We start from the raw sequence: 25,079 nt of genomic DNA on the forward strand, positions 1-25,079 counted from the left end.
AAGGAATACTCAGTAAAGAATTTAAAGCTCTGCAAGATCATTTATTTCCTTTTGTCTTTTATAGTTTATAATTTGGTGCACTAGATCCTTTAGGATACATAGCCTAAGTCTCATCTAAAGTCAGATTTATAAACACGCTTTATTTTTTCAAAATCACTAAAATTGTTCTTTTGAATATTTGTTTCCAAAACTTCCTAGTTTGTAAATAACTAGGGAGGAATTCAAAGTGTAAGTTACCTTCCCTTCCCCTGACCCAGAGACTGTTTTCAACATGATCTGTTTTCATGAATTCACTAACAGATAGGAAGGAAAATGCAACAGAAAAAAAAAAAACTCTGTGTAGTAGAAGGGCCTGGAACATCCTTACTCCTTGGTGAACAAGTCTGCTGAAGAATTACAAAGAAAGGGCATAGCTGCTATGTTCGAATCACTGTTTAATTCATGCACAAATGTCTAACCTAGTTCCCAAAGGTCTTGAGGAGGGGGCTTGTGACAAGGGAAGTGAAACTGATCCTTTTTACTCTAGCTGGGCCACCAGCTCATGCTGCTGGAGAGACAGGGGGTCATGATATGACAGTGGGGGCAAACCTTTGTGCTTCTCAAAAGGAATAGAATAAAAGGAATATAATCTCTCTGTATAACAAGTCCAGGCATCTTTCCTGCAGCCAAAGCTTCACAAGGAAACTTGTCATTCTGAAGAGTTTATCTGCCCTTGATGTTTCTAAATTGGGTTCACATAGAAATTTTTGATGCTGCTCAGGTGCACATAATGGGTGACACCCAGCATCTGTCAGAAGCAGCCCTAAAGCAATGGAGGAGCCAGCCGTCAGTTCTTTCATAGTGGCTTCAAATACGAGAAGCGGCAGGGTATGCTGTGGTGGATGATGTCATGGGACAGAGGCACTGCTGCCATCTCCTTCCTTTTTTTTCAGATATAGCAGTAGGATTACATATATTCTTTGTTTTATTTTATTTTTGCCATTGCTGTTTCTTGCAAAACCATACCTTCTATCTGGACTCAATTCTCTTCTTAAGTACATCCTTCAGTATCCCTTTCAGTGAAGGTTTGCGATGATAAACTCTATCTTTGCCTGAAAATATCACTGTCGAGGCATCCTTCTTGAATAATACTTCAGCTGGGTATAAAGTTCTACATCTATGGTTATTCTTCTTTTCCACTTTGTGCCATCTTGTAACTGAAGTCATTAATCATCTCCACCTTTTGCATGTGGTTGTATTTCTTTGCAATGCAATAAGCCATCACAGAGAATGCTTCTAGAAAAGGGTTTTGCTTTGGAGCAAATCCAAATTTCAGTGAAATCCAATCCTTTTCAAATCATGAAATGGATACGTAGGTATACAGGAGGTTGTTTGTTTAGTTATGCTGGCCTCTCACATTCATTAGCAAGGGCTTAGTGCATATAAGCACCATGGTGTCTGTTTTCCATCATGTACATCGAATCCTTTCTTTTGCAGGCATTTCCAACTTAAACACAGTCCATGAAAGTAAGAATGGGTGTTCATAGCTATAATGGCAGGGTATGTTTTCAATTATTTAACTCACCCCCAAACTATTCTACACATTATAATATGTGCACAATAACAGTTTACCTTCCCTGCCTGACCATGTCACCCCATGTTAATTTAGTGCAAAACGTTATTATAACACTGCAACCCTTAACAACTAATTTTTCCCTACAAAGACAATCCTCCATTTAGAGACATAAAAAAACAAAAGGGAACAAAGTCAGGGCCTACTTCCAATTTAGTAAGAGCGTGAAAGAGAGCAACAATCTTAAAGGGGGTAGGTTAAAATATGATGAAGCGGGGAGTCTTGACCCAGAATGAACAAATATTCATGATGCTAGCTAGCTTCAGTAATTTATTTTTTTAAAAGAACAAGTTCACATATGCTCATTGGCAGAGCTATAAGGAAATTTTAGAGTTGAGTCAGGTCACTAGAGTCATGGGTAATGCAAAGATCTCCCCACCCCCAACCTCTAGCATATGGAAGTTCCTGGGCCAGGGATATAACCTGTGTCTCCACAGTGACCAGAGCTCCTACAGAGGCACTTAACCCACTGTGCCACAGTAGCAACTCCATAAAAAATCCTTGTTTTAGAATCAATTTTGCAATCCACTTGCCAAATACTTTCTTGAAGGGGTATTTTGATGAACCAGAAAACAAATATCACACAGAACAGCAATATGAACATAATCTTTTTCTTTTTTACCATTGCACCTGTGGCATGTGAAAGTTCCCAGGCCAGGGGTTGAATCAGAGCTGCAGCTGCCAGCATATACCACCTCCACAGCAACATGGGATCTGAACCACATCTGCCACCTACACCACAGCCCATGGCAACGCTGGATCCTTAACCCCCTGAGTAAGGCCAGGGATGGAACCTGCATCCTCACGGACACTATGTCAGGCTCTTAACCCACTAAGCCACAAGGGGAACTCCAATATGTACATAATCAAAAAGGGTGATTTGAAATTCCACACTGAGGCCACTGATGCCCCTAGCCCTCCAACAAATAAAAACGCACATTTAAAAAGTGAGGGACAACAGTAAATGACTAATGTTTCCTGTGTCCATACCTATTCCAAGAAAGGTACACATTAAATGTTTTACATGTTCTCATTCATTAATCCTATGGCCTTCTAAGGTAGTTACCAGAATTATGTGCATTGCAAAAACTCTGAAGTTCTATGCTCATGGAAAGACTTTCTCTCATGAAAACTTCTGAAAAAAAAAAAAAAAAACAAACTTTTTTTTTGTCCAGGCCTGAGGCATGCAGACATTTCCAGGCCAGGGACTGAACCCATGCCACAGCAATAACCTGGGCCACAGCAGTGACAACGACAGTTCCTTAACCCACTAAGGCACCAGGGAAGTCGTTTTTTTCTTCTGAAAAATTTCTTAATCTATAAGATTACATAACCTGGAGGCTTTGACTAGGCATAAATATTTGATTCAAAAACTACTAAGTACAGTAAGCTCTCTGTTGTTAATCACACTCTAACCCCAAATACATACCTCATTAGCAATAACTCACATGTTTTGTCCTTTCATCAGTGATGATTAATATCCTGCTAATGCCTACCCATGGGTACTACAAAATGTCCACTACTTCCAAATCAAATGACATAGACTGACATACGGTCATAGAATTTTTGGAGGGTTATGTTTATTAGATTCTAACTACTGAATATGACCAATTTACCATTGTGACATCTGATACCCTTTTATTCACTTCTGTCACTGGCAAACAGGCACGGGTGGCTTGTGTCCTTAGCCCCTGGAGAAGCAGGGACCATACTACTTGATTAGCTCACAGCTACCTTGAGGGATGATGGGAAATTGATTGTGAGCATCAGCCATGCTGTTAGTAAGGATGCTAACCTGTGACCAGCTCCCGGATCTCCAGGTCGGTGGTCTTGCGGAGCAACCTCACCAGTGCTGGGATGCCTGCACAGTTCTTCAGGGCGATTTTGTTATCATCGTTGGCTTTCCCGTACACCAAGTTTCTCAAGGCTCCACAGGCACTACGGTGGACTTCCGTCATCCGATGATCCAGCAGGTCCACCAGGAGCTGGATGCCTCCTTGTCTCCTTATCTGAAAGAGCCAAGGACACACCTTTTGCCTTAGAGGGGAAGGTTTCACTATTAAAACCCAGACAGATTTTTTCATATGACATGGGTGCTACAATTAATTGCCCTGAACTGAATGAAGGCCTTTTACAAAGGGAAAAGAAAACACATTATTGTTCTCTTTAGAATCTATTGCTTTGACTTTTCTTAATATCCCATGGATTAAAAATTCAAATGCATTTCCTTTCAAGCTGGAGCATTTTGAAAAGTTGATTTTAACCTCCTACTGGGCATCTCAGCCATTTCTCTCTATGAAAATATGCCACATACTTGTATAAAGCAGATGGAGGGGGCAAAAGAAAGATTCTCCCTCCAAAGACTTATTATATGTAACCACTGTCTTAAAAGGCTGCAAGACTGATAGACAGAATGTGAAAATTATGCTTAATAGGGAAATGCTCCCAACCTTTCAAAGGAAGCAGAAGCTAAAAGAGGAACCAGAAATGACACAGGGTTTTTCATCTGAGAAGACTGAAAAATAAGAAAGTCACTCACAATGAAAGCTGGTCAGAACACTAAGACCAGGGCATGTTATACTTAACTTAGGTATTTTATTAATAACACCCACAAAATAACATTACATTTGTGAGTTCTTTCACCTAAAGAGAAATGTGTTTTTTAAATAAGTAAATGAAAGAAAATATCCCTTGCAATATGTTTCTACATGTGTGTTCCCTCTCTGTCCTTTCATTTCTAGACCCTATTTTAAAACTTAAAAGGCAAACAAATTGTCTAGTTAACATGCAGACCATTTCATGGAGTTTTCATTAGCAGAGCTGTATTTGAATATTTCTGCATTTGGAAAAAGCATACAATTCACTCAGTAATATTCTTTTCTTTTGTTAACCTCAAGATCCATCAGTGATTGAAGAATTATAATTTGGCATGAATGAATATAATTTGGCACCTTCCCTATTTAGTTTTCTTATTACAGAAAATTTATTCATCCCACAGCTGGGCAGGCACACAGAGCTAAACCTACAAACTCTTCCAAAGGTGCTCAAATACTACATTGTCCAGCTACACCACATAACACTGCCATCTGGGAGGTTAACGAAGATGTGGAACATACACACAATGGAATACTATTCAGCCATAAAAATAGAATGACGTAGTGCCATTGGCAGCAACATTGCTAGATCTAGAGATGATCATACTAAAGAAAGTCAGAGAAAGATAAATAATATCACATGATATCACTTATATATGGAATCTAAAATATGGCACACATGAACTTATCTATGAGACAGAAGCAGATTCACAGACATAAAGAAGAGACGTGGTGGCCAAATGGGAGGGGTTGTGCATTTGGTTTGGGAGTTTGGGGATTAGTATACGCAAACTAGTATACATAAAATGGATAAACCACAAGGTTCTACTGTACAGCACAGGGAACTATATTCAATATCTTATAAAAAACCATAATGGGAAAAATAGTCCAATTATTATGTTTCTTCTCTTTCTTTTAATGGCCGTATCCAGGGCCTATGTAAATTCTGGGGCCAGATCAAATCCAAGCCACAACTGTGACCCATGTTGCACCTGTGGCAATGCCAGATCCTTTAACCCACTGCGCCAGGCTGGAGATTGAACCCTCACTCCACAGCAACCAGAGCTACTGCAGTTGGATTTTTTTTTTTTGCTTTTTAGGGCTGCACCCACGGCATATGGGGGTTCCCAGGCTAGGGGCCCAATCAGAGCTACAGCTGCCAGCCTACACCACAGCCACAGCAACTCAGAATCCAAGCTGCATCTGTGACCTACACCACAGCTCATGACAACGCTGGATCCTTAACCCACTGAGTGAGGCCAGGGATCAAACTTGCATCCTCATGGATGCTAGTTGGATTTGTTAACCACTGAGCCACTAAGGGAACTCCCTGCAGTTGGATTTTTAACCCACCGCATTCTTCCTATAGTACGAACTTGTTCATTGCGTTTATTGTTGCTGTCTTTCTTTTACTAGAATTTATGTACTTGGAGGGCAACCCTCTCTTTGTTTTCTTCACTGATAGAACTCCATCCCGATTCCAAGTGCAATGCCAGGCACATGGTAGATGTTCAACAAATATTTGTTGAGTAATTGAGAAGGGAGCACGTCTTACTTGTTATAACAGTGTTTCTTCTTCAGGTTAGCTGATATCAGCTTTTCAAAACTGAGTCATATCTCTCAAGAAAGAAAAAAAAAACCCTTTTTTGAACACATATGAAGGTTTCCAAGGTGCCACAGCTACTCTTCCAAGACCAGTTTACATACAAAAAAAATGAAAGCATGCGTCCCTTACATAAGGTGGACCTCCTCACGATTCAAAACATGCTAGGAGGAACTATTCCGTTCCCTAACCAAATAGAAACAGGGAAAGTTGAAATCCTCACAGAAGTCATGGCTTCTAAGTCCCTAATTAGAAAACACGAATGTTTTGTAGATATAGATTTAGAATGGACAAGCAACGAGGTCCTGTTGTACAGCACAGGGAACTATATCCAGCCTCTTGGGATAGAACGAGATGGAAGATACTATGAAAGAATTATATATATGTATGACTGGTCACTATGCTGCACAGCAGAAATTGACTCAACACTGTAAATCAACTATACTCTAATAAAAAATAAATTAAAATAGAAAAAGAAACCATGAAGGTGGTATTACACCACCTATGATATCAAGACCAGGAACAGAGGACAGGAGGCCTGGCCCAGAGAGGAACAGGGTTGTAGAGAGAAGGGCAATCGGGTCCCTGAGATGCCTGCACAGCCTGCAGTGGTGAAAGCACTGAGGGAAGGTGGCTAAAGGGATCACTGACTCCATCAGAAAAAGCTAAGAGCTGGTTTAATGGTGCTGAATTCTCTTAGCTTTTGCGTGTCTGTAAAGCTTTTGATTTCTCCTTCAAATTTGAATGAAAGCCTTGCTGGGTAAAGTAATACGATAGCCAAGACATGGAAACAACCTAAATGTCCGTCGACAGAAGAGTGGATCAAGAAGATGTGGTACAGATACACAATGGAATATTACTTAGCCATTAAAAGGAAAGAAATAACAACATCTGCAGCAACATAGATTGACCTAGGAATTATCATGATAAGTGAAGTCAGTCAGACAGTGAAATACCAGTATCATATGCCATCACCGACAAGTGGAATCTAAAAAAAGGACACAAGGAACTTCTTTGCAGAACAGATACTGACTCACAGACTTTGAAAAACTCATGGTTTCCAAATCAGGCAGGTTGGAGGATGGGGGATGGAAATGCTATAAAATTGGGTTGTGATGATCACTATACAACTCTAAATGTAATAAAATCCATTGAGTATTTTTTTTAAAAAGAAAAAGCTAAGAAAAGATCAGAAAACAACTTTTCCCTAACTTACAGTCTCACTCAGGGCCTGCTTGGCACCCACCCAGGAAAGATGAGGTCTATTGTACATACATTTGAGCTATAACACATCCACTTTATTTCTACTTGTGCAAAAAGCTTACACTATGCATGCCCTTTTCTCTACGTGTATTTGCATGTGTCTGCTTTACTCTAAAAATTATCTGGAGTTTCTGCCATGGCTCAGCAGTTAGCGATCCCGAATAGCATCCATGAGGACGCGAGTTCAATCCCTGGCCTTGCTCAGTGGGTTAAGGATCTGGCGTTGCTGTGAGCTGTGGTGTAGGTCACAGATGTGGCTCAGATCCCTCGTGGCTGTGGCTGGCAGCTATAGTTCTGATTGGACCCCTAGCCTAGGAACTTCCATATGCTGTGGGTGTGGCCCTAAAAAGACAGAAAGACAAAAAGAAATGATCTAAGTTTAACTATTTTAATAATGATGAAACTATACAAGAGGTAATGAAGTTCATGGTCATTAAAAGCAAATGGTATAGTAAATCTAACTCTCTCTCTTAGCCATTCTGTATATTAAAGATCCCTAATTTATGATAATATATTTCCCATTCATACAACTTAATGAATTAAGCTATTAAAATATTATTCCAAAGCTTTAAGAGGGAAAATTAATTCAAAATGAAGGCAATATCAATTCTTAATAGTATAATGAGAAAATGATGTTTTCAGTGTGACCCTAATTAATGCCATATATCCAAATATATAATGAAATCTTAAATTCTATTTTAATCTATTTAGGGCAACTCAAATAAGATGATAAACTTTTACATTCGGACTTATTTTGGGGGTCACTGGATCATCAATACAAAAATCTTTTGTTTTCTTGGGATTGAATTTTATCTAAGAATATGAGAACCCTACTTGAGTTTTCTGAAGCCAAACATTTGGTCACTGACAGATGTGAAATGTGATGGTCAGGTCCTCGGTTCTTTTTTTTTTTTTTAGGGCTGCAGGTACAGTATGTGAAAGTTCCCAGGCTAGAAATCAAAGAGCTGCAGCTGCCAGCCTACACCGCAGCCACAGCAACACAGGATCCTAGCCATGTCTACGACCTACACCGCAGCTCATGGCAACACTGGATCTTTAACCTACTGAGCAAGGCCAGGGATCGAATCCACATCCTCATGGATACTAGTCAGGTTCATTACCACTGAGCCACAATGGGAACTTCCAGGTCCTTGGTTCTTCCTTCTCCTGCAGCCTCCCCGCTCCCAAAAGGACCGGAAAGAAAGCCTTAAGGTAGACTTTGAATTCTCTTTCAGGGTCTTTATTCCCTGAAGGACCTCTGGGTATTATGGATGGTCTGCTTTTCTCTTGGCTCTTCCCTCTCTTTAAGTTCTCCTTGCCCCTAATTCTTCTAGTTTCTTCTTGTACTCAACCTTACACTCTCACAAGGCTCCAAACAAACCCATTTCAAATATCAATTTGAAAAATGCTCAGGGGGAAGTCTCTTCTTTGAAAAGTCACCTTACCTCCTCTCGCACTAAATGGCAAGCAACCTATTTTCCTATAAGCCTCCCTCCCCATGCACTGTTCCACATCCAATAGCGGGGACCCTTGTTTTAGCCCCCGCACTATTATTTCAGGCCAGTGTACTTTCTCCCTTTCCTCCCTTCATCATCTTCATGCAGAATTCCTCAAAAGCCAAATCTTAAAAGAATCTAGCTTTAATTCATTGAAACAGAATCAATAAAACACTATATAATATCCAATACATACAAAATAGAGCAAAATAAAATTCACTAGAAGAATATCTGTCATAGGTAGTAAGTTAATAAATACATATCACATGAGTGGAAGAGTGGTATAGTTTTTATTGTGTGTTGGTTTCCTTGTCTCTCTTTTTTAAAAAAAAAAACAACTATTTTTAGGTAGATGTTATTTTTAGAGCAGTTTTGCATTCACTGCAAAAATCAAGCAGAAAGTACAGAGAGTTCCCACATACCACTGTCCTCACACATGCTCAGCCTCCTCTATTACCAATACCCCCCTCCAGAGCCCTACATTTGTCACAATGCATGGACACATTATCACTCCAAGTACATATTTTACATTAGGGTCCACTCTTGGGTATTGTACCTTCTATGGATCTGGACAAATGTATAATGACATGGATCCACTATTACCACATCACACAGAATAACTTTATTGCCCTAAAAATCCTCTACGCTTTGCCATTCATTCTCCCACTCCTTCTCCCTAACTCCTGGGAACCTTTTACAGTCTCCACAATTTTGCCTTTTCCAAAAAGAAGTTCATTTAACTAGAATCATCCAGTACAGCCTTTTCAAATTGGCTTCTTTCACCAAGTAATTTGCATGTTAGAGTCCTCCACGTCTTTTGTGGCTTGATAGCTCATTTCTTCTTAGTGCTCAATAATATTCCATTGTCTAGACATAACATAGCTTATTTATTCATTCACCTACTAAAGGACATCTTGGTGGCTTCCAAGTTTCGGCAGTTAGGAAGAAAGCTGCTATGAACATCTGTGTGCAGGTTTCTGTATGGATATAAATTTTCAACTCCTTTGGGCAAGTACCAAGGGGAGCTCTTATTGGGTTGTACACTGAGAGTATGTTTAGTTTTGAAAGAAGCCACCACACCATCTTCCAGAACAGCTGCCCCATTTTGCACTCCCACCAGCAATGAACGAGAGTTCCTGCTGCTCCACATCCTCACCAGCACTTGGCATTGTCGCTGTCCTGCACTGTGGCCAGTCCACTTTGTTGTGGTATCTTATTGCTGTATTTCTTTGTCTTTTCAGACTGACTATGTGATTCTGATGTATTTACATTAATACAGAAGACCAAATAAAAGCTATCAATATTGAACCATGTAGAGGAAAACAATGGTTTGAACTGGATCTGGACTGAACAAATCTTATATCTGCTACTTTCCTGAACTTGATAGGTGTGACATAAAATTCACAATTTATGATAAGTCAAGACAAATTTAAAAGCAAAAACACTCTTCTTCTCTGCCCTTTGGCCTCCTCTTTCCCACTGGGCAATGTCTATCTGCATTATGCATCAACCAAACCTTCCCTAAATGCAGGAATACCTGCTTAGCCATAAAGAGAAACATTTCCTAGCACCAACAAGACAATTCTTTTACTTTTTTATTTTTTAGTCTTTTTTTTTTTGCCTTTTCTAGAGCTGCTCTCACAGCATATGGAGGTTCCCAGGCTAGGGGTCGAATCGGAGCTGCAGCCCTGGCCTACACCAGAGCCATAGCAGCGTGGGATCTGAGCCGTGTCTGCAACCTACACCACAGCTCATGGCAACGCCGGATCCTTAACCCACTGAGCAAGGCCAGGGATTGAACCTGCAACTTCATGGTTCCTAGTCAGATTCATTAACCACTGCGGGAACTCCAAGACAATTCTTTTAAAGAAAATATCCCGTCTGAACCCCTAAGGGGTCACATGGTTCTTAGATCTGGATTATGTAAACTGTCAATAATATATCATTTGATATACAGACCTCCGTCTCAGAAAACATATATAATTGTGCCTTGACTTCTAATGGGTGAAACAGTTCTCAGCGCTTTCTAAGATGCTCTTCCTGGGTTATAATCCTTAAATTTTTGGCTCGAATAAAATTTTCCATTTCTTTCCTAGACTGATCGATTTTTCATCAACATAGGGAATGACTGGAAAGGGTTTTTCATATATAACCTGAAGAGACAGTCTTAAATTCATTTATTTAATGATTCTTTGATACATGGTCCACTTTAGTTCCTATGTCAATAGCTCACATTTATTCTTCTGCTTAGCTGCGAACCTCAGGAATTGAAATGGAGAGAGTATTCTCTAAGAAATAAGGAAGATGGAGCTGATGAACCCCATACTCAGGGGAAATAAAAATGAATTAACCAATCAGAAGAAGCAAAACACTGCCCTGCTGACTGTCCTTTTAGGCTGTTTACAAAGATGGCATCTTAAAATCGAATATAGACTATTTCTGGGATGAAAGCAGAGACACACGTGCGAAAAATCAGTAAAGCTCACCCAGTTTGCACCAAGGAAGAAATGAAAATAGCTTATGTACCTTTACCATACGATCCACTATTTAAAAGAGTTCTTCTGATTTAAATTCTCGAATTAAAGTTATCTAAAAATCATTCAGGCATAGGATGCAACGGTTTTTTTCCTTGCTTTTCCATGGCAAGGCAGAATATATAGAGCCCCTTTAAATCAGAAAACAAATGGTTGAGCAATCCAACACGAGAAAAATGCAAGTCATGCATTACAACCCATTGGAGCAAATGAAGCCTCACCACATAGTGGATCTGGTACTCTTAACATTCTCTGCATTTATTGAGAATAAACTATCTTTATCAACTGAATTAGCTATCATCATTAAATTGATATGGACATCAATGAATAATCCAGAACATATCCAAGTATGGGAGTGTTTGTATGTTCATGACAGTCTTCCTAAAATTGTAATGATGATGTACAGTGGGTTAAAAAATTACTCTTAACAGGGAACAGAATTCCTCTTGGGTCGTACCTGTCTTCATTTAGAAAAATACTATGAACACTTGTTTTGAGGACAGCAGACCCTGAGGGCATGAGCTATTGCTCGCCTACTCTGAGGAATTCGGAGCTGAGACTAGAAGAGAAAAGAGGCTAGAGTAGCTTTCTGTTAACCTGCTGGTTGGTAAGATAAGGACCTCAAACATCTAAGGACCTGGGTGGACATTTCCCCACCTCTCAGGGTTCTATTACAGTTGAAGTAAAATGGATACAGCTTTGTGCTTCGCGTTTAGTGCTAAAAGAAACTAGGCTGGACCAGACATGCAAAGTAAATTTAAATCCTAGTCTGTAGGATTAATAATAAACCATACTGGAGTTCCTCTTGTGGCGCAGCGGGCATGAGCCCAACTAGTATCCATGAGGACGTGGATTCGATCTCTGGTCTCACTCAGTGGCTTAAGGATCCTGTGTTGCCATGAGCTGTGGTGTAGGTTGCAGATGCAGCTCAAATCTGTGTTGCTGTGGCTGTGGTGTAGACTGGCAGCTGCGGCTCCGATTCACCCCTAGACTGGGAACTTCCGTATGCTGCAGGTGGGGCCCTAAAAAAAACAAACAAACAAAACTTCCTTCTGGCTCTAGATACTCATTAACAATCAAGTCACAATGTCTGAGAACTGGTTTAGAGAAAGCTGACAAAAAGCCCTATGGACTCAGTGATTTCAGGGAATTTCCAATTCACTGTAATCTCTCAATGATGCTGCCTAGAAAAATTTTAAAAATAGATAGTTGTTTTATATTTCTTATTCATATTTAAAAATTAAGTAATTATCCCTGCTTAAAAGTTTGTGGATCTGAAATCTGAGACTTAACCAGAGGTAAATAAATCTCACTGAAAATTTTAATGTAGAAACTGCAGCTACCAGTTTTGAAAATACGTATTTTACCTCTGAACACTATTCCTCATCCTTACAGTTAAGCCCATTAGACAATCAGGGTTTCTATATAATTTGGATTGATGTATGAACATGTAGTTGCCTCTGAGTAAATCAGAAGTACAATTTTTTTTTTTTTCCTGCACCCTGGCATGTGGAATTTTCTGGGCTAGGGAAAATTGCACTGACAACATCAGGTCCTTAACCCACTGCTCCACAAGAGAACTCCAATAGCACAATTCTTAAAGTTTAAAATCTTTTTCAGTTTTATGAAAGGAACCTAGTTTTGAGGATTTAGGGTTGTTTTTAGTATTAAATGACATCCCAAATGTAAATTGTTTAACAAATGGGTCAATAAATATTATCTTCTAAGGAACTACCTACCCACTATATCAACTTTTTTTTTTTTTTTTGTCTTTTGTCTTTTTAGGGCTGCACCAGAGGCATATGGAGGTTTCCAGGCTACTGGCTGAATCAGAGCTATAGCCACCAGCCTACACCACAGGTTGCAAGCTGCATCTGTGACCTACACCACAGTTCATGGCAATGCCAGATCCTTAACCCACTGAGCAAGGCCAGGGATTGAACCTGCATCCTCATGGATGCCAGTCAGATTCATTTCCGCTGAGCCACGATGCCTATATCAACTTCTTAAAGGACACTCTTTAAGGACACTATTACATGGTCAATATATGAATTAACTTAATAATACGCTCATATAACATATGATAGAATCAGTGAAAAGCATACCATTCAGAATTACAACTTCATAAATTTCATTTAGTGTGTAAACCAACTGTATATTATGAATACGTCATAAATCCAAGTGGTATATAACTAATGAGATTACGTAAGGGATATACTTATTATAGAATGAACTGTATGTACTGTATTGGTCATTTAAAAAATAACACCAAAGCGTGCTGCATTGATATTGCACCCAGGAGATATTTTGCTAGGCATATTTTCAAAGCAAGTGCAGTGAATGAATTAATCTATATTTTTAAAAGAAGAGACATGCAATGTTTTTTTTGTTTGTTTGTTTGTTTTGTTTTGTTTTTTGTCTTTTTGCCATTTTCTTGGGCTGCTCCCATGGCATATGGAGGTTCCCAGGTTAGGGGTCGAATCGGAGCTGTAGCCACCAGCCTATGCTAGAGCCACAGCAACGCAGGATCCGAGCCGTGTCTGCAACCTACACCACAGCTCACGGCAATGCTGGATTCTTAAACCACTGAGCAAGGCCAGGGATCGAACCCGCAACCTCATGGTTCGTAGTCGGATTTCTTAACCACTGAGCCACGACGGGAACTCCGCAATGGTTTTTCTTGTTATGGTAACTGACCAGGAAAAAAAGCATTTGAAATAATTTTGAGATGATAATAGTTCTTGGAAAAAGAGAATTTTTTTTTTCTAAAATACAGAGAGAATTATTAGGCAAAAAGAGAGAAGGACCATGTTTTGATTTTATTAACAAATTAGCTTCTAATAAACATAAAAATGCAACTAGCAGCCAAACATATAACCAGGAACAAGTTAAATGACTCAGAAGGTTCTAGTTCATGCAGATTTCCCCAGATGCTATACGTGTACCATGATGTAGGATGTATCTAGCAGAAAGCTATTTGGGTTTTGAAACTGATGTGGAAAGAATAAAGAAGTCTAAAAATATATTACTACAGTTAATTGAGTTGCCTTAATTTTCCAACCCAAAGCCCTCTACATTCCTAGACTCTTTGTCCCCGTGGATAAATTTCCAAATCCAGCTTCCACCCCATTGAACATGCCCTCACCTGGCACTGAAGACCATCACAGAGATAACTGCACAAACACACAGCAAAAATGAACACTTTGAAGGGAAGAATCTAAACTATTTTCTAAACTATCTTCAATTTAAGAGAAGTGGCTGATATTATTCTAGTTCTGTATTAATGAAAGGTTCCTGTCCATGACTTTGGCTAAAGAAAACCATTTCCCACAAAAAATCTCTGACATGATCTATTTTATAGCAATTTGAACTTTCATGTTCTCATCTACCTCATGATCCTATCATTTAAAGAGATAAAGGTCAGAGGGGAAAAAGCCCCTAATTTTGGTCTGAATGTGAGTCATTCTTCCACCAGCAATGCATTTGACAAGACACTCTAAATGAAAAACAAAAAACAAAAAAACCCGAATCATTGAAAAAAAAATTGCATATACCACGGTCCTTGGCCCTTTTGATGTCTCTCTGGTTAACTGTGATCATGAGCAGAGACGTTTACTAGACGTTTCCCCATCACAGAATGAAACACAGTCTAAGTGGCTGAAAAGCCAGCAGTGGATTCTTTATTGCAAACCTTGCTACCCACCAGTGAAGTGGACAGGAGGTCAAGAGGGGCCTCAGAGCTGTCCATCTCGAGGCTGGGAGCTGACAGCTTCCACAAACACTCCTGCTCGCTCAGAATCCCTGCAAGTTTCAACCTTATTCTGTACGACTGCTCAAGAAAGGCCCCCTCTTTTCTTTTTCTTACCAAGGAAGAATTCCAAGTGATCCCACAAATTCCTTTTCTAAAGACATCACTCAGACACACTAAAGGTGTTTCACATAAGTCTAATGATTTCCACTACCTGGCATAAGTTTTGAGCTATCCTCATAGATACAAGATACAGAGCCGCTAAGTAGTGACAATGACAATGCCTCCAATAGAAGTCTCCTTTGTTGTTCCCTAGCTGAACTCAACCTAACATATTCTAAGTGGCAACACTCAATTCGGATATCATTCAGCTGCTCAAAAGAGAATTTTAGATGAGCGCACAACAATTCTGAAAACACAAACCTCTGTCAGGCAGACATATAACTTAACTATTTGAAAATTATTAAAAGATCTCAGGATGTGAATTTGGGGAGCCCGTAGATATTACCCCCAAAGCCTTCATCATTGTATGGATTGGATAGTCCCCCTTTGACCCATGGGTATGGAGTGTCCAGTCTGTTCAGATTCTGGACTCAGAGGTGGGGGACAGAGACCTTCCCTTAAAGAAGCCCAGGAGTCAGAAATTGAGTAAACGGCAAAGAAGCTAATATGATCATTTCAGTAGTGAAAAACAGGAGCAGCTTTACCTGAAGGAGGACCTAGCAATTTTCTAGTTACAGCTTTGATCCATAAAAAAGATCCATCAAACTATACAAGCTTTCAGCCCCTCAACCACAGGTCTTCCCTGGTGATAAAAACCATAGAGAAGATAGGAAAAGAGCACGCAGGAAGGTGATTCATGGGGTTGGTCAGGGGATCATGATCAGGGGACATTTGAGCAAAGACTGATGACATGAGGGAGTGATGGAGGTTCCAAAGGAAGGGCAGGGAGGGCAGAGTGGCTGGGGCAGAGTGAAGGGCTATGAGATGGGGTGACAGCTGGGTGATGCTGGGCTGCACCTGGGGGCTTTTGGCTACTATAGAGGCACTGAGTATACTCTGAAGAAGATGGGTTTAAATAAGTTGACTAACACACTTGTTTAAAGACTGCTCTATGCACCACATGGAAAACAGACCATAGGGGCCCATAAGTGGAGGCAGGGGCACTGGTTAGGGGCCACTAAGTTTGTCCCGGTTTGAGAAATCCAGTAGCTTTAGATCAGATTGATGGGAACGCAAGCGCTAAGAAATGATGACTGAGGTTTTGGCCTTTCATTTTTAATAAACAAGTATGTTAATAATCATCATAATAGTAGTTTTTGGTTGACTGACAGATGGCAAAGTGTTTATGAAAGACACAGCCTCTCATTTAAATTTTAATTTCATTGGCATAATAAAAGTGCACATTTAAAAAAAATTGTGATTCTTTTGTTACTGCCAAATGGAAAATAACATCTTTCTAAAATGTAAAATTATGCTAAATACAGATATAGCAGTGATAGAAAAATTGTTTTGTATCCTAGATAGCCTATGGTTATAACAAATACTGAATATTAAAGTAAACCTAATATATTCCACCAAAAGGAGTTGTGATAGATATACAGAGAAAACTTTTCTGTGCATTTATTTTATTTTTAAGTTAAGTATCTAAATTTTAGGAGTTTCCTGGCAGCCTAGCAAGTTAAGGAGCCGGTGTTGTCACTGATGTAGTTTGGATCACTGCTCTGGTGGGTGTTTGATCCCTGACCTGAGAACTTTCACATGCCATGGGCACAGCCAAAAATAAAATAAAATAAATTTAAAAATTTAACCTATGTCAAGTAAGACTTCCCTTATACCTATAAAAATTGTACAGAATAGGGAGATCCCATTGTGGCTGAGTGGTAGTCAACCCGACCAGCACCCCTGAAGATGTGGGTTCAATTCCTGGGCTCTCTCAGTGGGTTAAGGATCCAGCACTGCTGTGAGGTGTGCTGCAGAGTTCAGATCCCGTGTTGCTGTGGCTGTGGTGTAGGCCAGCAGCTGCAGTTTTGATTCCACCCCACCCTAGAAACTTCCATAGGTTGCAGGTGTGGCCCTAAAAAGCCAAAAAAAAAAAATTGTACAGAATATAAAATTTGCTTAAATGTTTTCCTGTTATGCATATGTCTCCTTCCTTCCCTCCTTCCTTTCATTTTTCCTGTTTTAGATGACCAAGTTGCCTATATGTTCTGAAGATGTACTAGCTCATACACTCTTTTAGGGTAGTAACAGCCAACATTTACTGGACTTAACATTGGTTGAGAAAATAATTTTAGTTTTGTTCCACTCAGTTGATATTTACTAGGCATTGTCCTGTGCTCTTTGAGGAGCTGGTGGAGAAACACACAGGGACAAACGAGGTGCCTTGAAGGGGGTTGTCAGAAGGGCATGTAAATAGCCTCCTTGAGAAGTGGAACAGGGGATTATTTGAGGAAGAAATAACAGCTGGATTGACTTTCATAAGTTTAAAGCTGGTGAGGTGTAGGGAGTTCCCATTGTGGCTCAGCGGGTTAAGTACCTGATTGGTATCCATGAGGACACAGGTTTGAAACCTGGCCTCACTCAGTGGGTCAAGGATCTGGCGTGGCCGTGAGCTATGATGTAGGCCAGCAGCTGTAGCTCCAATTCAACCCCTAGCCTGAGAACCTCCATATGCCATTGGCGTGGTTAAATAAATAAAACTTGTGAGCTGTACAGTGTAGAACATGATTAAATTCTAAACTGTTTGGGGTAGTCCATGCTTTTGAACGTGCGAGACACGTATGGAAGGATGGGGGGAAAGAGGGGGCATCGGTGTGTCAGACAATGGTACATCTTCTTGGCCCTTAAATTTAGCCAAAAATTGGGGGTATTATTCCTCTTACAATTACTATGATTTTATACTCAGACTTGAACACTTTATGGAGCAGAATATAAGATCTGTGGGATTTTAAAGAAAATGTGCAGAATTTAAGGGAGTGGTATGCTGGCAGAAAGCTTCTTTGGCCAACAGCTCCCAATGCCTGCAGCCCACAAGGATGATGGCTCTGAAGAGGGATCAGCAGTCTGTGGCGAAGGGCATCTGCTCACCCAGAGCACCTTCTAGGGGTGGAACGCAGGGGGTGCTGACATGCCAGGAAGGGACCAGGCTGGGGCTGGCCCTGAAAACCACCTAAACAAGGAAAATTTGAGGTTCTAAGACGGGGAGACCCACTCATGCTTTTTGAGCAGAGGAGTGATATAGAAAGTGGTGGCAATGAGGCAAGAGAATTCACTTGTTAGTATCAAAGAAGGCAGAAGCATATCCTAGATCTGAAACATTTTCTGACCATTCTCCGGGCATCTGCGAATTCATAGAATATAACATGTACTATGGATTTCCTGCATCTCTCAATCGTTTATTTAAATTAACTTTGATTTTCATATTTTGATAGTTCTGTGCTCTGAGACCCAGCAAAGTAACTGGAGAGGCCCATCTTGTCATTCTCCAGTTGGCTCTGCCCCCAAGATCAGAGCAGAGGCTGCAGGGGATCCCAGGAGCTGAGCAAAAGGCAAAACTGCAGGTTCCACCACTCAGAGCTCCCCAGGATCCCCACTGAACACTGACCTTTGTCAGCTTCAACCACTGTGACCAGCTCTTTTGAGAATCCACAAACCGGAACATGTCTACCTCATTTCCTCACTTGCTTCTCTTGAACACGAAGGAAGCTATTACCAGGAAAATCCGTCTTGCAACATGGCATCTTGAAATATGAGTTATTCAATAATACTGCTCAGCTGATTAAATGTTATTCACTCTTCATTTTATCCATCAGCCCAAGCAGAACATTTATATGACACTTGAATCTTGGTATAATAAGAAAACACACTCGTTTGGTGTATCCGTGACCTCTGAAATTTTTTAAATTACGTACTAAGAAATCCCATCAAGGGCAGTGCAGTGCATCCCAAACCCTTGAGTCAGCCTTAATGAAGAGACTTTTCTAGGCATCATGTGAATGGTTATCTCAGAAATTCTGACAGCATTACAACTGTCCTAGCAATTTTAGTAAGTTGACAGTACTAAATCACACCCATGTCTATAATTCTATATACATATGTACTACAATGTTACTTACTCTATAACAAATATATGTACCAATAAACATATATATACAGGCCTATCTTGTTTTATTGTACTTTGGTTTATTGTGCTTCACAGAAACTGCATTTTTTATACACATTCAAGGTTTAAGTCAATCCTGTGTTGGGCAAGTCTATCTGGTGCTATTTTTCCAACAGCATTTGATCACTTCATGTCTCCACGCCACATTTTGGTAACTTGCAAAATTCCAAACTTTTTCTTTTTATTGCTTTGTATGTATTTTTCCTACTGCACAGCATGGTGAGCCAGTTACACATACATGTATACATTCTTTTTTCTCACATTACGTGTTCCATCACAATTGACTGGACAGAGTTCCCAGTGCTACGGACTTTTTCTTTATTATTATATTTATTATGGTGATTTCTGATCAGTGAGCCATTGCTGAAGGCTCATACAAAGGTTTGCATATTTTGGCAATAAAATGATTTTTAAAATTAAGGCATGGACAGTGTTTATTAGGTATAATACTATTACACACTTATACTACTGTACAGTATAAATACAATTTTTATAAGCACTGGGAAACCAAAAAAAATGTTGTGTGACTTGCTTCATTTTGATACTCAGTTTACTTCAGCGGTGGAGATCTGGATCTGAACTCACAATGTCTCTGAGCCATGCCTGTACGTATGTATTTAAAAGGGAAAGCAATTCAGAAGTGTCCCCTTTCCCTTCCTCCACCAACATGGGATTCACTTAGTTCTTTTAATTATTTTATTCCAATTTACATTTTGTAGCATTAATTCTCCTTGTCCTTATAACTCATCGCCTGTGGGTTCAAAGGACCTACCCAGGAGGTATTCTACCTTCCAATAAATAAAAGAGCCACAGAAATTGAGAAGATTGTTATTTCTTTAAAATAATAATTTCAGTTCAAAGATCTTCAGTCTTAGTATTAAATGACTAGAACCCCAATTATAATAAATAAAATGTTCTTATTTACCCCATTTTCAGACTTCAGTTTTCTGCATAGTTCGTCAATATTCTTAAAAAAAAAGAAACCTTCAAAATATAAAATCCCAGATTTAAAAAAATTCCCTGTTTTCTGTCTTACTGATCTAATTATGCATTTAAAAGCATGCTGGATACATAAATGTTTTAGTTTGCTTTTTTTTTTTTTTTTTTTTTTAAATGGCCACACCTGTGGCATATGGACGTTCCTGGGCCTGGGACTGAATCCAAGCCACAGCTGAGGCTTACTCCAAACCGGAGGAAACACCTGATCCTTTAACACACTGTGCTGGGCAAGGATGGAACCCACACCTCGGCAGCCGCCCGAGCCACTGCAGTCTTAAATCACCTGGTTTGCATTTTAAATTCTTTAGAACTTTCAAATGAGTTATGTGTGCTATTGCATACTTTTTTTTTTTTTTTCAAAACTTGAAGGTAAGTGATAGCTATACTCTCAGTTTTTAACAGTTGGTAGATTCAGAGGGACAAAGCAGGGACTAAGGGAACATTTTTGTTTTAAAATTCTGCACACACAGTAGTTAGAATCCTCTCAGCCTGATAAACCATTAAAAACAGCACATCCATGCCCACCCCGTGCCCTCCTCTCTTGGTCCACATCCCCTTCTCTGGATTCCTCTTGCCTCCTTCCACTTACCACCTAGTACCTTTCATAGGCTAATATGTTGATTTTCTGCCCCACACCTGCCCAGGGGGCTTTAAGGCTATGAGAGCAGCTATCTTGTCTGATTTGTTCAAAACTGAATCCCCAGGGCTGAGAGGATACCTGGCACATGATCCATATTATTTTTTGACAGAATGCAATTTTGACCATGAACTCTGAAATTTTGAAATACGGCCAACTGTCACAGTCCACCCTTCAGGAGAAATGTCATATGCCAAGCAAATAAGTACTTAAGAACAAAGACTTCTGGTGGCTAAGAAGAGATCTCAGTAACTTAGAATACGATACAATGGTGAGGAGTTCCAACTGTGGTGCAGTGTGTTGAGAATCTGATTGCAGTGGCTTGGGTTGCTGCAGAAGCACAGGTTCGATCCCCAGCCCAGTACAGTGGGTTAAAGGATCCAGCGTTGCCACAGCTGCAGCATGGGTCATAGCTGTGGCTTGGTCCAATCCCTCACCCAGGAACTTTCATATGCCATGGATGGGGCCATTAAAAAAAAAGAATATGATACAATGGTGAATACAATGATACTGGTCCAGCAAACATTAATGCACAATTAATGTTTTTCTTGTCAACTTTATCTTTTCATTTCATTGAGAGTAGTTTTTTTCCCCACAAGTAAAAAACAACACTCTGCATAAAATGCTTCTGCACTACATACACCTGCATCTTGTTTATAGGAGCCAATGCTGAATATATCAGCTAATTATAGATATGCAGATGCCTTGTTTTCTTTAATGCAATATATATATATGCATATATATATGCATATATATAAAAGCATGTGAAATACTGTAGTACTCAGGCCCATGGTTGAATATCCAATTTCCATTAGATGAACTTGGGCTGAAATGGTAAGGAGACAAACAAAAGTCAGAACAATAAGGAAGATTATTCATAATTCAAAATCTTCACATTCTGCCGTCATTCTTCAGGGTTTAAGATACACACAAAAAATGGAAAAATCTAAATTGCAAAACAAATTATCATCTATTGATGCATTGCTTAGGGTGCTTATAGCAGAAAAATTAAATCTAGAGACTGGAAGACTAGCAAAAAGGGGGACAATGGTAGCTTTGGAAACTCTGAGAGATGAAAAACTGTGAGATATTTCTTCTTTTCTTTTTCTTTCTTTTCTTTTTTTTTTTTTTTGTCTTTTTAGGGCCACACTCGAGGCATATGGAAGTTCCCAGGTTAAGGGCGGAATCGGAGCTGTAGCTGCTGGATCCTTAATCCACTGAGCGAGGCCAGAGATGGAATCTGCATCCTTAGGGACACCAGTCAGGCTCGTTACTGCTCAATCACGATGGGAACTCCTGTGAGATTGTTTCTTAATATAGATATCCATGTTCACAGGGGTGGAGAACTGGCAAGTTTGAATGACAAAATTAAGGAAACTATTATATACTTTAATTTTTTATTTAAAAAATATTTATTTATTTATTTATTCATGTGGCCCCACCTATAGTATGTGGAAGTTCCTGGGCCAGGGATTGAACCCATACCACTGCAGTGACCCGAGCCACAGCAATGAAAACATTGGATCCTTTAACCACTAGGCTTGCCAGAGAACTCCTGCTTTAAAATTTCTGAAAGAGAGTTTTCATTACAAGAATTGGCACTTGCCCAACATATGATCAATGCTCTTACTTTTGAGACCTTGTGGCCAACAGGACAGGACAGATTGACAAGATAAAGCCAACCTAGTCAAGAGAAAAATGCCTTGTTAGTGGGAAAAACCGATAGAACCTTATTGGTAGGCAGACAGCTCCACAGAGCAGGAGGTGATGTGGCACACGTCACATCTGGAGGTGTGACTTTCCAGGGTTTCCTGGCTCTAACAGGTTATGGAGGCAGAACAATGCCCCATTCCACCCCAAAGATGTCCATACTCTAATCCCTGAAACCCATAAACATCTACATTACAGAGCAAAGGGGGATGAATGTTGCAGACAGAATTAAGACTGCTGATCAGCTGATCTTAAAATAGTTTATCCTGGGTGATCTGGTGGGCCCAGTTTCACCATGAAGTTCTTTTACAGAGGAAGTCAGAAGAGCCAGAACCAGAGGATGGTGGCATGAGAAAGACTTCTCCAGCTACCACTGACTAGCTTGAAGGGACCATAAACCAAGGAATGTGGGAGGCCTCTAGAAACTGGAAAAGGTAAGGAAACAGATTCTTTCCTAGAGCCTCCCGTAAGAAACAAAGCCCTGGATTTAAACTCAGTGAGACCAATTTTGGACTTCTGAGCTCCAGAGCTCCTAGGTAATAAAGTTATATATTCTGTTAAAGCACTAAGTTTGTGGTAACTTGTTAGAGCAGCAAAGGGAAGCCCATACCCAGGTAGACAATCCATCTATTGTCGATCAGTCTATTATGTATTCATGAGCAGCCCTCCAGGCTTTGCTGTTTCTATCAGCCCACCTGTGGACAGCACAAGGCTGCTCTGCCAGTCTGTTTCCCTGCCCAAGTTACTGCCTCCACAGTCGGAAGCCATAGACCACCTCCTGCCTGACCATCAAGGCTTATTCTCTAGCTGCTGGCTTAGGTGCACCTACAATACCTGGATAAATATGTCATCTCTCTCTGCATATATGCTCTGTAGAAAGAAGTACCAAGGACAGGGCACTGCTCTTTGCCTGGTTTCTTGACTCAATAGTTAAGCCACTGGCCACTGCCCACCAGTCAGTGTTACATGATCCTGTCTTCAGATAACTTCAATGAGGAAATACAGAAAAAAGTCTTTCTAATGGGGCAGGTTGCACACTGGATGGCAGGCCCTGTCTACATGACTAATCGATGACTCACTATAACGAGTATCTTTTCAGATGATCATTCAGAAGAATACAACATGGCCAGCTTGGGAAGATAAACACTGGTGTTTTGGTTTTGTCAACACTGTCTTCGAAAAACTAGGTTGGAAGGAGGCAGCCTTTCCAGAGTGTCTTCCTCCATCGTTTTGGTGCTCCTGTCTGCAAGTACTGTTCTTGTTGGACTTGTTCTATAAGGAGTCATGGTTTGGGCCTATGATTTCTCTACAGAAAAGGATGAAGCATCGAAAGAGATGAAGAAGGGAACCTGGGTTCTAAGGCACCCCATTCATGCATCTAGTGGACACCTTTGGTATAACCAAACTTAGAAGTTGTTGAGCAAATCCTTGCACTTGATTAGAGAGTTTTTGGATGGATTCTTTCTTATGTCAGTTTTCTCCAAGGCCTAACAGGAATTTCAGGCCTCAAATGTTCATTGGAGATGTAAGCAAGCTCTACCAATGACCAGTAAGAAGCCCCTGACCACCTTTAAAGGTGGTCCACCAGTAAAGGTGGAGTGTGGCAGTCAGTATGTTTAAAACCTTAGGGGTTATTTCTGCTGCCCCTACTGGATTTCACCCTAAACTCCAGTTTCATGGTATTTGTTGGTGTTGGTAAAACAGCTTAGATTTTAGGCATCTGAGGTTATACTCGCTACTCTTATCAACTGAAAACCTTAGGAAGTTTGGTTGTTGGGACAATCTTCAAAAGTGACTCCTTTCTTTCTTTTTCTTTTTTCCCCCTTCCTTCCTTTCTTTCTTTTTTTTTTTTTTTTTTTTTTTTTTTGGTCTTTTTGCTATTTCTTTGGGCCGCTCCCGTGGCATATGGAGGTTCCCAGGCTAGGGGTCGAATCGGAGCTATAGCCACCGGCCTTAGCCAGAGCCACAGCAACGCGGGATCCGAGCTGCATCTGCAACCTACACCACAGCTCACGGCAACGTCGGATCGTTAACCCACTGAGCAAGGGCAGGGATCGAACCCGCAACCTCATGGTTCCTAGTCGGATTCATTAACCACTGCGCCACGACGGGAACGCCCCTCTTTCTTTTTCTAATGGGACTTGATAATGTCCCCAGATATGACATATGATTTCTCCAGGACCCAAGGAGTTCTACCAAGTATTATCTTTCTTATTCATGTCAGGATGGCATCAATGGAATATGTTTCTTCAGCTGAGAAATATCTCTCATTCTTTAAATATTCCTTGTTGTGTCACCCCTCATAATTCTGCAGAATTTATAAGCCAGCTTCACCATATCATGATTCACCCTAGTTCCAATTCTGTTGGTCTGCTCTTTTACAGCCAAATAATCGGTACCATTGAAGTTATATATGAGTGTCTTTATCATCAGTGACTGTGAGTCCCTTCATAGGAATTTTGGCCATGGGTAAAGGAATTAATATATCCTTGTGTGAGAACTGTTAGCAATAGATTGTATGATCTCTCGAGTAAAGGCCAATTGAGACTTGCTTTTTCTCAGAAACTGGAATGGGAAAAAAAAATTTTCCAGATCAATGGTGGTATTGATATGCCTGGTACCCACTGGGTTTCCTTATTAGCTTGAACGATACGGGCTGCTGTCAAAGCCATAGGGGGAACACTCTATTTAGACCCTGATAATCTATAAAGCAAACCT

At 40.2% G+C, this 25,079-nt stretch overlaps 1 protein-coding gene across 5 annotated transcripts in view; it reads right to left on the minus strand.

Annotated features, from left to right (window-relative positions):
- CTNND2 (catenin delta 2) overlaps positions 1-25,079 on the minus strand; it is a 1,013,144-nt gene that overhangs the window by 246,467 nt on the left and 741,598 nt on the right. For all 5 annotated transcript variants that reach the window (XM_021076845.1, XM_021076841.1, XM_021076844.1 and 2 more), the window contains exon 11: positions 3,408-3,621. In XM_021076845.1, coding sequence (XP_020932504.1) covers positions 3,408-3,621 — 214 coding nt within the window. The remainder of the gene's footprint in view (positions 1-3,407; positions 3,622-25,079) is intronic.

This window comes from Sus scrofa, chromosome 16 (assembly GCF_000003025.6).
Source record: "Sus scrofa isolate TJ Tabasco breed Duroc chromosome 16, Sscrofa11.1, whole genome shotgun sequence".
Classification (NCBI taxonomy): domain Eukaryota; kingdom Metazoa; phylum Chordata; class Mammalia; order Artiodactyla; family Suidae; genus Sus; species Sus scrofa.